Source organism: Columba livia, chromosome 8 (assembly GCF_036013475.1).
Source record: "Columba livia isolate bColLiv1 breed racing homer chromosome 8, bColLiv1.pat.W.v2, whole genome shotgun sequence".
NCBI lineage: Eukaryota > Metazoa > Chordata > Aves > Columbiformes > Columbidae > Columba > Columba livia.
In genome coordinates, this window is record NC_088609.1 from 21,996,225 (window position 1) to 22,013,640 (window position 17,416).

The 17,416-nt window shown below is 38.7% G+C and overlaps 1 protein-coding gene across 1 annotated transcript in view; it reads left to right on the forward strand.

The window, feature by feature from the left end:
* The first annotated feature begins 12 nt into the window (after positions 1-12).
* Positions 13-17,416, forward strand: part of CDC14A (cell division cycle 14A) — a 60,838-nt gene continuing 43,434 nt past the window's right edge. Inside the window, 3 exon segments of the mRNA XM_065072492.1 lie at positions 13-432; positions 967-1,057; positions 11,898-11,973. Of these exon segments, the coding sequence (XP_064928564.1) occupies positions 327-432; positions 967-1,057; positions 11,898-11,973 (273 nt within the window). The 5' untranslated portion in view covers positions 13-326.

The following is a 17,416-nucleotide window of genomic DNA, read 5'->3' on the forward strand; positions in this document are numbered from 1 at the left end:
CCGGTCACTCGCACGCCTCGGCCCCGGGCCAGGCGAAACAAAGGCTCGGTAACGCGGTTGCTAGAGCGCCGCCGGTCGCCTGGTAACCGTCCGCTGCCTCTTTATCCGGGGGCGTCTGCGGGCTGGGGTGGAGTTTGAGTCCCTGCAGGCGCCCGTCCGGCGGCTCGCCGTGTCCCGGAGCTACTTCTCGCCTCCGCTCCCGTTCCTATGCGGGCTGCAGCAGCGGCGCTCCCAGCAGCGTGGCCCCTGGCGGGCGGCCCCTCTGGGCAACGGGTCGCTTCACAGCGAGCCCGGCCCCGGCCCCGCCGGGGCTGCCCGGGAGCGCCATGAGTTCGGAGCCGCCCCGTGCCTCGCTGCTCCGCGCCCTGTTTAAGATGGAGCCGGCGACAGCCGCCTCCGAAGTGCTGGGGGGAGCCTCGGAGTTCGTGAAAGGTGAGAACGGGCCGGGGAGCCCTCTAGTCCCCTGGCCACGGGGGTCCCGCTAGCCGGAGCCTCCCTCAAAAAAGAAACCCGCTGCCTTCTTTCCCGTCCTCCCCCGGTTCCGTGGGCTTTGCTGCGTCCCCGGCTCAGCTTCGGCCCCCTTTCCCTTGCCGTTTTCGCGGGCCGCCTGCCCCTCGGCTGCTGCGGGGCGCGCCTCAGCGGTTCCTTCCTCCGCTCTTTTCCGGCGAGAAGCGGGGCCGGCACCTGTTGCTACGTGTTGCCGTGTTTTGGGTCAGAACCCCCCTCGCTCTCCTGAAGTCGTACCCGAGGGGTACCCAGCCCGTCGGAGGGGGCGGGGGGGGTCCTGGCGGGCTGGGCCCGCGGGGGGGCGGCTGCTCCTGCCGCCGCTCACGCAGGAGAAAAAGGCTCCGCGGCGCCGCTTCCGCTCGTGGGCCGTGGGTTCGGTGCCCGTCGGCGGTGACAGGCGCTGGGGAAGGGGCCGGTTGCCTCATCGTCCCTGCACTGCTGCCCTGCTCTGTCTTTCAGATCGGTTGTACTTCGCTACTTTACGAAATAAACCGAAAAGTACTGTGAATACCCATTACTTCTGTACCGATGAGGAGCTGGTCTATGAAAAGTAAGTGTTCTGTTTGTTTTGCGTCCTCAAAGTCATCACCTGAGATTCTTCCCAGCACACTTTACTATATAGAATATTTTTTTCCCTATTTAGCTGCTTGCACAAAGCATCAGTATAAAATTAGCCTGAATATATTTATACGTTAGCTGAAAGTAATTTTACAAGATTGCTTAAAACAAACAAACAAACAAAACCACAGAAACCCACCCACAAAAACAGCTACAAGACCAGTTAAATGGCTTAAATTGTGGTTGAGCTACAGGAAGGATGTCTGAGCTTTGTGAGATTTGTTGTAAGGTGGAGAAAATCTCTTAATTAGATGTTATTAAATGGTGTCTTAAATAGAAGACTTGTTTGGTATGAGTAGATGAAACAATAGTTTTATATGTATTTTCCTGTATAGGGAGTATGAAGTGATCACCTTTTATACAGAATCATAAGAATGCAAAACTTAAATGTGCTTTTGAAGAACATTTGCAACTTTTTGTAAGTCTGCAGAAGGTTTTGAGATGAGCTCTTACTGTTGGCTTTTGTAGCTTTAGAATAGCAGAAAAAGTATTTTCTGGGAAGTAAGAACTTTGTGTGTTTAGAAGACGCTGGCAGCACATAGGTTAACAGTAAAACTGATTGTAGTGTGAATACTATTAAAGGACATAAAATGCATTAAACAAATAATTGCTCTGTGCTGTGGTTAAAAAGCAGCTGCTCTACACTGTGTTCCTAGCTGTTTCATGTGTGATAATTTATCTAGCAGCTTGACAAGGGGCTTGCTGTAGCACAAGTGAAACAAAAAACATGATCTTATTTTGAATACAACTTTCTGTATCAGTTGAAGAAGTTGTGAATGTAAGCCATTCCTTCTTCCCTTCTCTGGTGACTTCAGTACTGCTTCTTTGAAGGTGTAAAACAATCTTCCTTGGTTTCTAGCTTACTTTCTATGCACAGCTTATGATTTTAGCATTTCTTTTCTACATGATTTTTTGAGTCTTCGTTATGTTAAGCTGTGTGTCTTCTACTGGCGTTCCCAATGATTTGTTGCCAAAGTTGACTCTTGTAATTAACTGTGTGGGTTGGGAGTAGGTTCTGTAATGATCATTAACTGACTTAGTTTGGAAGGGGAGCTCAGGAGTACCTTAACGCAAGGTTGACCTAATATTAAAAGCAGAATTCAACTGGAAAAGGTCCAGAGCAACCGGTGTTACAGGCATATGTTCCACTTAAATGACAGAAAAATTTGATTTTGTATCTCTCTTAAAACTTCTGTGTTATACTTGACCTGAGATATTTTTGTTGTTGTTTCTAATTCTTAATATGCTTCTAGGAAAGGTGAAGGAATCTTACGTGGGATTTGATCTTAGGAGTGGGAAGGGGGACCAGTTCTGTACTCTGTTAGTTACAGATTATTGTACTAAACAAGGACCATAACTGGGGTATTTTGTGTGAGGACAATGTCATATTTTTTTAAAAAGCACTGAGAAATTTGAGGAGGGAAAAGTAATTTTCTTTAACATGGAAAAAGTACATTCAGTAACTATACTCCTTAACCCAGTTACCTTGTTAACTGCATACTCGGGTGTAACTTGATATCAGATATAATTACAAGATAATGGAGGGAAGCAAAGGACACACATCAAGATTTTGGACATATAACTCAGTGTATTTTCTGAATTGATAGTTCCTAAGCTATTTGGTCTTTTTTAAAGCTATCATTCTATATTTGATACTGTAATAGTGCTCTCCATTTTGTTCTCTCAAATGAAAATACTAAAACATGATATGAGGTAGAAATTAAGTGGTAGTTACCAGGTGGTATGGATAAGTTTTGTGTAATAACCTCATTTACGTAAACTTTCCCCAGATATTTGTATTGCAGCATCCGTCACTATCAGTGTATACAATGTTTGCTAATAAAACATGCCTGATTTTATTTTTTTTCATCTTTTTCTCCTCTCCAAGGAAGCTTATATTTTCTCAGGGAAGTAAAAGCTAGTGTAAGTAGGGTTACATTTTTTTTTTCCCAATATGTTTCTGAAATTGGAAAGCTAGAGGCAAAATAAGGGATCAAATACAAGTCTCTTGTTTCTTGGGGAAATGCTGATTTTTCCTGTAGCTTCCCTTTTCCTTATGCTGGTCAGTGAGCTTGCTGGCAGTCTGTTGTGTTTCACAGGCTGCACAGTAAAATAAGCGGCCTGACATCAGGGGTTGTCTGTAAGTAGTAGTGGAGTGTGAATTTAATACACCAGATTGGATCTCCTCATTTTCTTGAGAATGCAGCCTTCTTCTTTCTGAGAAACTGATTAGAAATACTTGCTACATGATGGCAAAATAAACATTTGTGGGTTTTGGAGCGCTGTAGCTCAGGATAGTTGTTTCCAGAGTCTTCGTGCAAAATGGCCTGTGTATTCTGTTCTTGCTGATCGGAATTTCATGACCACTTCTGCTTTTTAATCAAATGAGTTATACAGATTGTTACAAGGAGGGCAGGAGATGTCTACTCAAGCACAAAATCATCAGTACCTGTGAGGTAATTTTGCTACTATGACTGTTTATTGTCTTGATTTTGTTTAGATGCATCATTTTATTGAGAAGAGGGATACTTCGTTGTGCATGGAAGTAAACTGCTTTGCTTTGGGCTGTTATTCTCCTAACTTTAGTGATAAATTTGTGTAGCACTTCATACTTCAAGAGTTATTTAGCTGACTTTACTGAGGTATCAGTTTGCTTTTACTAAAGCAATATATGACCTGAAAACCTGGTGAATACATAGGTTTGGGGGTTGTCTGATAACAGAGCATGTTATTGGATCACATAATACTTCAAATCTCACAGCCTCACTTCCTTTATTTTTTTTTTTTTCCGCCACTCTTGAAGAGACATAAGGAAGTAATAGTGCATGTTAATATTATGTCCCATTTATTAATCAAAATGGCTGTAGTGCTAGATCTGATGGTTTTGGAAGCTTTGGTCTGATAAATGCTGACTTGCTTTTGGAGTTTGTCATGTGATTTATCACTAAATTGTACACAAAGTGTGGTTATGTAATCTTGAGTACTTCAGCCTTCAGTTTTCACTTGAAGTTGTCAACTGTTCTAATTAATTCATAACACTGTCTTTACTTTTTTGAACGTTCATGCTTTAAAAATAATAAAGAGGGGCTTAAATGCTTTTAAGAACATCTCAAATGCTAGCTGACTAGGAACTTGCTACTAGAACTGTCACTATTTTGGTTAAATGTGCTGCAATTTAATCTTGAACCTATTATGCTAGGGAAATGGTATGTAAATTCTTCAGCTGAGGGAACAAGAAAACTGAATGAATTTATCCAATCTGAATTCTTTTTTTGATCTGTTTCTGTAAGATTTTGTCAGTCTCTGAAACTCTGAGGTCCTTCCTGAGAAAGTCTGCACTGCTGCTTATAAGGGAATACAGTCTTTCAGGGTAATGTAGTACAGGTGACTATTATTCCAGGAAAATGGAGTTAATGAGAAATAATCCAGCTTGATGGAGACTGTCATTTGGCAAATAGACAAGCCTTGCTTTGGCAAGACCTCAATTAATTAGTTAGGCACTAGTAAGAAGCTTTTTATTCTCTAAGAATAGTGTCTTTCATGTTTCACCTTTCAGTAAACATATCTGGGTTGAGAATGCTACACTTGACTGGTTAATTTGGCTTTCACATATTTTTGTTAAAGCAACTTTTTATTGTCCTTCTTATTGCTGTTTTCTCAAACAAAATTAAAGCTTAAATAATGGGAAATGGGAATCCCTGATAAGTAATAATGGCAGCTTTCAAAAATCATAATGTTTTTATTCAGTCACTTGTTCTGATTTTGGATTTCTTGTATAAACAGATTTTTGCAGATCTCATCTCTGACATCCTGTGAGCAGCTGTAAAAGTAATTAATATGGTATTCCCTGTACATCATATGTTTTACACTAAACTTTCTTTCAAGCCATTTTGCGTTACTTGCCCATTTTACAGCAGTCTTATGGTAGCAACTACTTTGAGTTCAAGCAGCAGTAGAATAAGACTCTCAAATATTAGCTATAACAATATTAAATGAGTGCTTTTTGGACCTTGACTTGTAGGACAAATTTCCTTTACTGCATGTATATGCAAAGAAGCAGTTTCTTTTTCCTGTGAGAAAAGTAAGGGTTAACTTGTTTATTTTTACTTTGGCTAAATGAGTCTTTTCTCTGGCTATCCAGTAAGAGTACTTGCATAGGAAACCTGAACTACACCATCATTCTCTGGCTTATACCATTTGAAAGGAAAAAGAAAACTTAAACTTAGCCTTGTTACAACAAACAGAGCTGTCACTTCACACAGAGAACAGGTAGTTCCTTTTTCATATCAGTAGCTTTTGAGGACTTGAACCTGACTATCAGATGACCAAGATAACTTAGTAAGCTGAAGTCCACAAAAAAAAATTAGGAAATTTCCCAACTTCTAAATTCTATCAATGTGACTGTAAATACAGAGCTTTGTATACTAATACCAGCTTTTGTATGTCTAATTCTTACAGGTGAGTATTAAGAATAGTACTCCAGCTTTATTTTGTTTTCCATCTTAAAATGAGAGATTTTAAATTCACTCCAAACAAGGAAATCAGAAGATCTAAGAATTGAGAGTGTCAGCTTTTCCTTCAGACACTAACTACTGATGTAATTTTATATTTGAAGTGCTGTCCATTAACATTTATGATCTCTCCAGTCCAACAGTTTCATAAATTTTATACCCACACGTTGCTTTACGAAATCCATCTTCACTTTTTTGTATGGAAAATATAAAAAAAATTGCCAAAACTGTTGAGGAATTGTTTTGTTTGTTTGCAGTAAATCTGTTTTCTAGGCTCTAGTTTTATATTGGAGTGTAGCTTGACATAGGAAGCCCCTTAGAAGAAACTTGGTCTCTGTTGACTTTTTTTCCATAGAGAGTAGATTTTAACATGACCTGAAGATTATTCCAGGGGGAAACCTTTTATGGGAGAACTTCACTAATGCTTTGTGCTTGGTGTTGAGGAGCATTATATCAAAAATAAGTATTTTGGAATAGCTATTTATTTATCTGTAAGTTGAATCTATGAGTTCTTGTTAGATTTTGAAGAATCCAGAGCCTGAGGAAGATTTGGAACATTCAAAGGAAAATTGAGTGAATACCTGTTGTTGTGTATAATCCAGAGCCTCTGCATTATTCCTACCTTCAGATGCAAGCAGTGAGGTGATACTTTATTTCTAGGGTTGTATAATATTTGCTGTGTCATCCTTTGTCTATTCAGAAGCGTGCAATCCCTAAGTAGCATTAAGTGTTAAGGATTGTGTCTCAGCCCAGATAAGAAGGCTTCTGGCAATTGACGTGTTACTGGCATTGGTGAGGCTAGAGCAGGGACACAGTGCTGTGGAGGAGCCAGCCTTTGTTCCTGTGTTTGGGAGGGAGGAAGGATGAACATGCTCTAGGGAACGGGAGCTGGAGAAAGATGACTGAATAGGTAGGATTTCCTGAACAGCAGATAGTAATGAGTGTGTGGACTGGTCCTCTTGGCTTTCATCCAGATGTTTTGTGGCATATTCAGCTTATGATTTGAAACATTTATCTGTAGTAGCCAGGTGGCCACTTCTGCAGTAGCTGGTTCTTGTGCTGCTTAATGGCGAGATTCAGAGCACATGCAGTAAGTGCCTTACAGTGACCTGAATGTTGCAGCAATCCAGCCTAGGCAAGGAGAGGAAAGCAAGTGGAGAATGTTTTCCAACTTGTTCTGATTCAGTCTCATTGCTTAATTTTAATAGTAAGATGGCTCTTTGTAAAATGCTGAGAAATTAGTGTGATTTTTTTTGCAGTTAGGAAGCTGTATTTCTGCTAGTTCCTGAAGTTCTTGAGGTTAACCTTCTTGAGTAATTGCAAGCCTTTGGTGCTCGTGTTTTTGCAGAAAAAAAAAAAAAAGATTTTATGTGGTTGATGGTCTCCAAGAATGCAAGCCCCCTACCTGAAGGAGAAGTTATACTTCAATTCTGATGTACATACTCCAGAAAATCATTGCAATTGCTAAACTGTGCCTCCATTTTCAAGTTGCAAAACCACTAATTGAGTAAGCTGCCATGCAAGTAATGTCATCCCCTCTGAGCATTATTGCATTGTTAGGAACTGATCCACCAAGCCAGTTTTATCCCCCCACCACCCCATATGGTGATTAGGCTTTAGACCATATTCAGACTATTGGAAATGCCTATGGTAAGAATGCATTCGTACACCCATGTTCAGTGTAGCAATAACACTGAACTCACACTGCTCTGTCATGAAGAAAAGAATCCTGAAGTAGCTTTTCAGATGGGAATTTCCTATACTTTCATGTGTACCTCTGTTTCATTATCACAAAACTGCTAAGTGAACGGCAGTATAAAACCACTGCTCTGATGTATTCATCTGTGGGTAAAAAGTATGAGGCTTGTGGGGTAAAGTAGAAGCAGTGCAATTTACCTTTGAAAGATAACTTGATACCTTGACTGTAAGTAGATTAACAGTGATGTTAATGTGGAGGTTATAAATTCATTTCAAAGTCTGCAAGGCTATAGTATTCCTTCATTGACCATAACCAGTCTCCATCCAATAGTTCAAGATATGAAAGCTGTTTATTGTTCTAGTGCTGTACTAGGGTCAATGGTATTCAGATGCTTAGTGAAAAGGGACTGGAGCATTCAGAAGAGGTGCCCAAAGCTTGAGCTGACTCTGATACCTTCACATGGCTTCTCATGGAACTGTGGTGAGAAACAGCTTGTGCTGTGGTCCTAAAGAGTTGTGGGCTACATTTCTTTGATCAATAAATTCCATGGAAGAACATACAGTAACTGCTTGCATGACAAAGACCAACAAGCTCTTTATGGGCTGGCCTTTCTAGGTGGATGACCATTCTTATGATACAATACAGCAAATACCTCAGATGTTAGGCTGTAAGAACTGGTAGGAAGGAGTGGCTCTAGGAGCCTCTTCTATGGAAAATACAGATACAAGAAAGCTATGTTACTGCTTCCAGGTAGCATTATGATAGTATTTTTGAAGTATTTAAATATTCATCTAGTATATTCAGGGGTTTTGCTGTTTCTTAGTTGGGGAAGCATAAGGATAGCAAATTTCCATTGATGAGCTGGAAGAATAATTTAAGCCATCAACCAAGTACTTGATTAAAACAAAATATAATTAAATGTAGATTAATTCCATACTTGCCTTCTGTTCCTCATATCTGGTTCCCACCTCCATTGCAAATGACTGTGTCTCTTAACTGGCTTAGGCTTCAGAGGCATCCTGACTTCCTATTGTGTATAAATGCTTATTAAAACATCTAGATACAAAGAAAGTGTATTACCTATAAAAGAGGGGGAAGTAAAATAATATTGGGTAGATTATCAGTAGCTATCTTATAATAAGATTTGATTTCTTTTAAGTTTTGTCTTCAAGTACTGTGAGATAAAGTTCTTTATTCAGACGATGACTTGGTGTGTCATTTCTTCCCCATAGCCCACATATCCCATCCTCTGCTTATATTTAACTCTATGTCAAAATTCTCTTCTTAAGAAGAAAATCGTCTGTGTGTGTCATGGTGAAGTGTCTCTAATTCAAGTATAAAAATGGCCAGTTATGCTAAAAGAAATGAGGGTGCATAAGATTAAACCCTTCAGTTTAAACATGACAGAAACAGTATTTAGTTCTAAGGATGTAAATTGAAGAAGGGTTTTGTAGATCAGAGTTCATTGACTTCAATACAGAGCCTTGTGCTACCTTTCAGAGAACTCTTTTGAGATTTGTAAAGCACTGTTTCACTTAGGACATTCAAGCTTATTCCAATTTAGAGGTATTAAGTGGAGAAAGTTAGAATTATATATGTAACAAATCAACTTTCTCCATCCCTCACGGATCTACAACAACGTTTTGTCAACGAAGCCAGTGACCGGCTTACACTGCCTGCATGATGTTATGTAAATAACTTGGCAATTGCCAGTGTTCAGGTAATAATTCTGGTGCAGCAGTGACCTAAATGCCTTTCACTTATGATTGTGTTTGGTTTCTGAGAAACACCTTGTTTCTGCAGCATAGACAAACAGTGATAGTACCAGAGTCTTCAACACTGATACTCCCCCCTGCCCCTTCTGTTTAAAAGGAGCACAGCATACTTCGTGGTAACGAGTGATGGAGGAGTAGTCAGTCCAAGACTGTAACATCTTATAGTTTGGCAGCTGAGAGAATCTGAATGGCTTTATTTTGTAGAAATAGAATAACTTCATGGACAGACTAAATGTATTTTATTCTTATCCTCACGAAAATAGTAAGTAATTTGTCTATTGTGGATAAAATTATTTGTAAATTAATTTTAATGAGCTTTTCCTGCGCTTCTGTCTGAGTTTAGTCGTGTGTGAAAGTAGAACTGAATGTATGACTTCATATCGATGTACTTTCAGCAGATGAATAGTAATAGAAACTTATTATCTTAAAGCATGCTGTAGTTCTTCAGTGCTTTAGATGAACTGTGTGTTCACTTACATCTTTGAGCAGATAAAAGCTACTTTGTTCACACTGGTTTAAAAAAAGTATCCTGTATTCTAGTAATCATCATATTCCACTCTTTTTCGCAATACTTTAAAAAGTATTTTTCCCAGAATCTTAAAATCCTAAATTCTACTCTACTATCACATATTTAAGTGAAATAATGCTCTACAGTTAAGGGAACAAGGTTTTTAGATTTAGAGAAGGTGTTGGTGCAGCAAAATGGGAGGAAATGTTAGTAAGCCTTTTATATAGCGTTTTTAGAAGCTACTTGCACTGTAGTATTGTTAGAGCTCCAGTTTTAACTTATTTGTCATAACTCCTACTTGTCCTTCTTAGAACATTTTTTTCATCTTGATTAAAAACTGTCGAGGGTTTAATTTTAAGAATAACTATTAACAGTTGACCCTATCTGGCAGATTTATCTAAGAAAAGGTGAGGAATTCCAAAGTCAAACCCTGCTTTACTGCTACTGCAATTTCCCCTTGAGTTAGTTAACTTCGGTGCAACCTACAAATAAAGTCCTAAGAGCTGGACAGCTTAGTCTTTGACACAGCTAATGAGCATTATATTTTGTACTGAAGGGTTGAACTGAATCTCAAACATGTTATTTGACGTTGTAAAGTAGTTGATATTGAAAGAGCACTGGTGTGGCAGGTGGGCTGTCATTCTAGATGGTGATCAAAGTAATGTAATTGTCTCTGTTTGCACTGGTTTTGGCTTTCTTTTCTTTGAGAGAATGTGAGGAGGAGGATACTAATAAAGTTATAAGCACCAAAAAGATAGGGGACTCCTACTTTGTTTTTGTATCCATTTAGAAGAATGGCTGAAGCTGGAGGTCACCTCTGGAGATTGTCTACTCCAACCCCTGGGCTCAAAGAAAGGTCAACAAGAGCAGGTCGCTCAGAGTCTTGTGCAGTTGGGTTGTGGCTCCACAGCCTCCTTGAGCAACCTCTTCCAGATGTTTGACTGCCCTCAAAGTAAAAGTTCCCTTCCTATGTTTAATTGGAACATAATTAACTTTCCTGAAAAATAAACCCTCTGCCAGTGGAGAAGAAAGCTTGAAAGGTACTACCCACCTAATCTATCATCTGATTTCAGTAAGTTTTGACTCTTCAAAGCCCAGAAGACATAGAGTCGAGTTAACTTTTCTTTTGTCATTCCCCAAATAACATGTATTCAGATGCCGATGGCCTATTTTATTTGTTAATAGACAGGAAGGGAAGTGCCCTGTCTCTTGTCAAGGCTTAAGGCAGAGCTTATTAAAACAGTTTAAGTTATAGTCCATTCTCACTGTAATTTATAAGCTGTACATAAACAAATTTTCTTAGACGAAGACAGACCTTCTACAGACAAAAAGGAAAAATATTGGAGAAAGCTTGCAATGTAAATTTTGAGCAATTTTGCATTATGGGTGGGGAGGGAGAAAGCTCTGGGAGGTGTCACTGTAAGTTGCTTGCATAAAGGCTCCTATTAGTTGTAAAAGCACCTATGTGCAAGGTTTGCTGAGGTGGACACTGTGAACCTCTACCAAGAGCTTTTGTTGTGCAATGATTTTCCTGTACAGACTACTGCTATTAGCTCTTACCCTAAGGACAGTGATTGCTGCTTCAAAGGTAATATGAGTGTTTAAGAAGAATCTGGAAGAGAGAAACAAGAACAATCAGAAGACATGAAATTAATAAATTGGAAGAAGAGCACAGAGACAAGAGGATTGGGGGGACAGAGGGAAACATAATTATATGTGAAGTGTATATGTAATGTGTAACCTCTGGAATAGTGGAGGATGGGATAAAAAGAAATAAGTTTAAATTTTGGGCAGAGATTGAGACTGGACATTATTTAATAAATTTCACTACCAAGAAGAAATTCTGTTTAGTTTATTCTTCATAATATCTAATTAGGTAGTCTTATCTTAAGCAGTTGTAGAACCTTTATCTAGGGTGACATCAGTGTGGCTTAAAGGAGATTAGATCATGTCTTGAAGTTGTTCTCTGTAGCTTTGTCCAAAACAAGAACTGGTTATTATGGGATGGAGAATAAGTTCCATACTTAGTGTGTGTATATAATGGAAAAGGTAGTAACGAGAGCATCTGAAACTGAAGCTACAAATGCTTTCAAAGTAATTGTAGCTATCCTTCTGTTAAATTAATTGATAGAGGGTTTATTGTTGCTCCATATATATTGGCTACTCAATATCCTCCCGAAGTTACTGATTTTGCAGCTTTAACTTTCAATGACATGCATGTTGAAATTTGCTTAGCTCTTTTATATAAATAACACTTCTTTTTGTTCTTTTTCTCCCAGTTTCTATGGAGATTTTGGGCCGTTAAATTTGGCAATGTTATACAGATACTGCTGTAAACTAAATAAGAAATTGAAGGTAAGCTTTGTTTAAAAACAATATTCTTTTTTTGTTGTTTGTTTGTATCGAAATTCGGCTAAAATGTATTATCTAGTTTGGTTCTTAGGTGCTCATTCTAGATGGTTACTATTAAGCTTCAAGGTTGTTCTTTGTTCTGAATTATTTTCTGTCTTACTCGTAGAAGTGTCACTTGCTGTCAATTAATTTGTAGAAGCTTCCTTATTTTCTTGCTTCCATATAATGATTGTTGATTCAAGGCAATTTTGAGTTGCTGCTCACTGGAGAGAGAAAATTTTAGTATCTTGTTTGGATACCACATTAGCTTTTTTGTTTGACTGAAAAATGTTGGTCCATCCTTTATAAAGCCGACTAGAATCTGTAAATGCAGCAGTCAGTTCTGAAGATCACTGTGACTGCGTTTTGTTGTAACAACACTGTCTTGTCATGAAACCACAAGCCTGAGCTGAGTTGACCCTGGCCAGAAACTGAACCCCTGGCAGCAGGAGACCCTTCACCAAATATTACATATTTAAAATCTTTATACAATAGTAGACCTGTAGCGGAAAATGGGACAACAGATATGATAACTTTGGCCACTGTTAAGAGGATTCCTGTATCAAAAATGACATTGTGTTGTGACTAATGTTTGCTGCACAAATGAACCCATTATGCAAGTTGATTCACACTCTCTGGTGCTTTGAGAGTAACACTGACTTTAAGTCAGTTTTAAGAGGAGGTTTTGCAAATTGATGCATTTGTAGAGTTGCTATAACTTTTTTTTTCAAAAAAGTGTTTCTAGCAAAAACTAACTTTGCTTCTTAATACAGTAAGTCAGGAACAGCACAGAGAAATCTCGTGTGGATCAGCTGCAGTCTCAGCTGGGAGGAGGTGCTGTTTGCTGCTGCTGCCTTACCAGAGGCTAATTCCGAATAGGTTAATTTAAACTACTAGTGCATAATAGAGAAGAGTAACCTGATAGAGCAACCACTTGAAAGTAATACCTTATTCTAACAGCTAAAGCATGGAATACCACCTGAGTGGTACAGAAACTTGGACATGAATAGATTCCAGTCTGGCACTACCCCTGAGGTAGGTCGGTACCTGCCAACGTAAGCTTTGCTCTTCTAGTAGTTAATATATATGCCAGCCCAGGTTCTAATGTAAATACTATCTGCAGTGGCTGAATAGGCTTGTAAGACCAAGTGCCAGGGCTGAAGTGTGCACCTGATGTGTGCTGTAGGCCTACCTACCAAAGACTACTGCTGAGCTTCACTAGTCAAGAATGATGGATTCACAGTTTCTACCCTTCCACCCCTCACCTTCTCATGTCCGTCCCTTGCAACTGTCCCTGAGAAGATTCCTGAGGCCTGAACTATTGTGTGTAAAACAGAAGTTCATGACCTGTGACTTAGCTGCCAGCAAGGCTTTGATGCAATGAACAACTGCAGCAGGAGTGTGGTAATTCTCATGTGGCATCAGGGGACACACAGGCAGCCTGTGAGCAGTGTTTCAGACATGGGGAGCACCAATTTGAATAATGACGTGGAGAAAGAAAGAGTCCTATTTGACAGTCTGGTGCTTGCATACCCGTGTGGGAAGGGTGGCCGTGCCCAGCAGCAGGAGCTGGCTGATCCCAGTCAGGAAAAGGCCCTGCAGGTTGTCCTGCTCTGGAGCTCCAGCCTCTCCTGCGGGGTGATTGCTGCTGCACTACAACACTTTTGGGACCCTGAGGCAATCCCAGTGCTTAAGTTCAGATGACTCCTGCCATGATTTGGTATATACCTGGTTGGGTATGCACTTTATGTACTTTTCTTACATAAAGAGTCTTTAAAAGAAGCATGGCACGAAAAAAAAAACATTCACAAGCCGCAACAGTTTTTATGTGGATATGGTGTTCCTATTTATAAAAGTTTAAAACTTAGTAATTAGAGTATAAAAGCTCATTAAACTTCACAAGCTTCCTCTCAAAGTCTTTCAGCTGTATCTATTTTTGTTTTGAGAGAAGGATTAGACATGGAGCAATTTTCTGCTTTCCCACCCCCTTTCTTGGGGCAGGTGGGGAAGGAGAAGGGTACCAGTTGAAATGTGCTAATAGCAGACCAACATTTTAAAGTAAGCTGTTGTAACTTCATGCTGACTGATGTTAAAAACAGTAAATAGTTCTCTTCTGAAGAGCTGAACAATTTAGTCAGATATCTGCTGAGAAAGTCAGAAGTCAAGTCCTAGTTATGCTTTACAGGAAACCCTTTCTGACCTTGTTATGTCTGTAATGTTTTGATTGCTGTGGAGATGATCTTGACTAGCCAAGTCAACAGCAAGAAAAAATGCTTTGCCATGCTATCTTTCTACCTGTTCTTTGAATTCTGTTTGAGGGAAAAATGCCTGACTAAGCAACTGTGATTAATTTATGAAAGAAATCTTTTTTCTTCTGTTTAAATAAGTCTCGTTTCATTAAAAACTGCTTTAAAAACCCTGTGTTTTATGCATACATAGCCTTACACAATCTCAATAAATTCAGAAGGAGGGGTAATCAGAGAGAGAGAGTGCTGAGGTAAATGATAAAAGTACAGAAGATCCAAGGCAGGAGAGGGAAGGTTCTGGCCAACGTATGAGCTATGTGGTTAACATTTCTTGTATGCTAACTGTATTGCTGCGGAATCACAGGAGTTGGTTTAGTATAAGCAAACTGCTGGGCATTCACATGGCACTATAGTAATTGCAAGTATCTCCTTTAGGACAGCTTAGATTTTTACACAGGATGCATTTACATGTTTTAATACATCATTTTCTATGAACAGCTTGTCAGTCTTGTAATCATTGCTATTCACATGTACAGATTACATATATATACACATGTATATATTTAAACAGTATTTGTGTTGGTCCAGGCTTATTAAACACGTTGCAGTAACTTCTTGCTTGAACAATGCAAGTACATTAAGCCATATCCATTAAATAAAATACCATCAAATGCTTTGATTCTAAACAGGTGTCAATCTAGTTATTCTCCACAATAGCACCTTCTAAGGCTGTTATCAACTTTGGTGCAAGTACATCTCTCTTGAGGTCTTTGAGAAACAAGAACTAATCATTTATTATTAAAATATATATATATATAGTGAAAATTATGTGCTGTGAAACCCTCTCATAAACCAAATGAGTTAGTTTTATCACGTAAAACAAAACCTGCCACACTTTTCATGAAACCTTTGCTTTTAGTTTAAAAGATTGAGTATAATTCCTCTGGGATGTATCTTGACAGTTACTGTTCTGTTATATTGTTACATTGTGTCTTGTTATGATGTGTGAAACTGCTAGAATTTTCTTACTGGTAGAGAAAAATATCTTTAGTGCTTTATAGTATGTCTGTTAGTTTTGTTTTAGAGAAAAGGTTATTTTCACCTATGTTTTCTATATCTCCAGCTATTCTGTAGACTGGAAAATTTATCGTTGAGACATTTTTGGTTCTTCTGAGTTGCGCAGTATCTAAGGGAACTAAAGCCAAGAGCCACACAGGTAGAGCTTTGGAGCTTAAAACAGTCGCCTCAAAGAACTGTCTTTAACACTTGTTATCATTGCACTTAGCCAAAGGAATAGACTTAACTTATTAAACAGGGTCAGAAAATCAGTATTTTTTAGAAATAGATCATATGGCTTAGTATTGATATGGAAAGTGTTGAGAATTTGTGTGTTAATGTTAACGGAGGCATTACACTGACACTTCAGCAAACACTGTAAAACTTTATTTGCACATGAGTTAGAGAAAATCAAGACAGTGGTTTGGTTTATAGGCTTCTGAAAAGTAAAACCCTGATGCAGTTTTCCTCTGGTTGCTATGCTATAAGCTGTTAATGTAGGTTTTCAATTTTGTGTTAAAGCTTTCATCAGGATTCAAAATATATTTGTTTCATATAGCAAAATGGTTTGTAAGAATTAAACCCTTATATTTTGAAAACAAAACAATGAAAATTGGGAACTTTTAAGCTGAGCTGTCCCTTTTTGGCTACTTAGGTACAAATGTGTCTCAATATCTGAATGACTTCATATACCCGTATGATTTAAAAAATCCATTCTGTAACATAAAACGAGAAATATGGTCCTCTTCCATAGAACTTACTTCTGGCTCGGTACATGCTTTTTGCAGTTTAAAATAGTATTTCAGGTGAACTGTAAACTGTTGCAATGAACTTCACTTTAAAATAAGTAGTAGTCAACAAGTTATAATTGAAGTTCTGTCACTGTTGCGTAACTACTGTAATCTTATCCCACCCACACATCATGGGTGGAATTGCAGTTAGAGAACACTAAAATTAAAAAATTGAAGAGGGGGAAGAAAGGAGGGATCTTAAAATACTGGGATTCATTTTGTCAAGTTTTAATAATAATTGAATGCTTCACTAATTAAATAACTACTTGTGCTTTGTATGTTTGCACATACACGGAAGGAGATGTTGCTGTTGGTCTCAAGATAAAACTTCTTCCAATCAACAGCGACCAGCTATCTTAGGAATTACAGTCCTTTTTAGAAATACTCAGTTGCATTAACTCTCGCTCCTTCTACCCATGGAAGTTGTGAGTAATAAAACCAGACTAGAATGTACAGTTAAAACTGCTAGTAAGGGTGCTGCTTCTGGGGATGTGGGAGTAGGAAGCTGACCATGATATTATACGTACATCGGTTTTCTCCTGAGTTTATCAGCTATTTGGGTTTTTTTGCCAAATGTGATTCTGTGGTTAAAGTTGTCCTAAAATTTGCAATAAGGTTTAAGATGAGAGCCTGCATTTGCAGGTTTCTGGAACTAAAATACAGTTGGCATGAATTACATGAAACACAATTCTGCAGCAGTTACCTTATCTCCACACACCCAAGTGTCATTAGTGCCAAGAGTAAGAAAAGTAAATTAAAGTTGTCCAATTGGAATTAAAAACCTGAAGCTGAGTAACAGGAGCACTGGTATAAAGGCAGTTTATAAAATGTGCGATTTTTTGTGAATAGAAACACACCTCAAATATTTAGAAGCAGAATCCAGTATGTTTATCAGACTTCCTCAAAACTGTACTAGTACTGCAGAAATCTGTCAGGAAAAAGATGTGCAATAGTGCTGCAGAATATAATAAAGGTGTAGCAATTCATGAAGCTAAAAAAATAATAATGCAAGAAACTGTCCAACTTGTCATTTTTAAGTGACAATTTTATATCTTTCTGGCTTTAAATGTTTTGCTGCAGTTCGTCATTATTGTTCTTTTCTGGTGCTTGTTGGTCTGGTTTTCAATGGGAGTTTTGAGCACAGAATTCTGACAGAGGCTTCTTTTCTTCCTAAAGAAAGAAGAATTGCAAGTGTTACTAGTTTAGTCTCTGCATACCCTTTTTCAGGCTTTTCACTGATGCAATAATTTAATCTTTTCAAAATTCTTGCTGTTGAAGCTTTCTGAAGATGTCTGTCACCGCATTTTTAGGTAG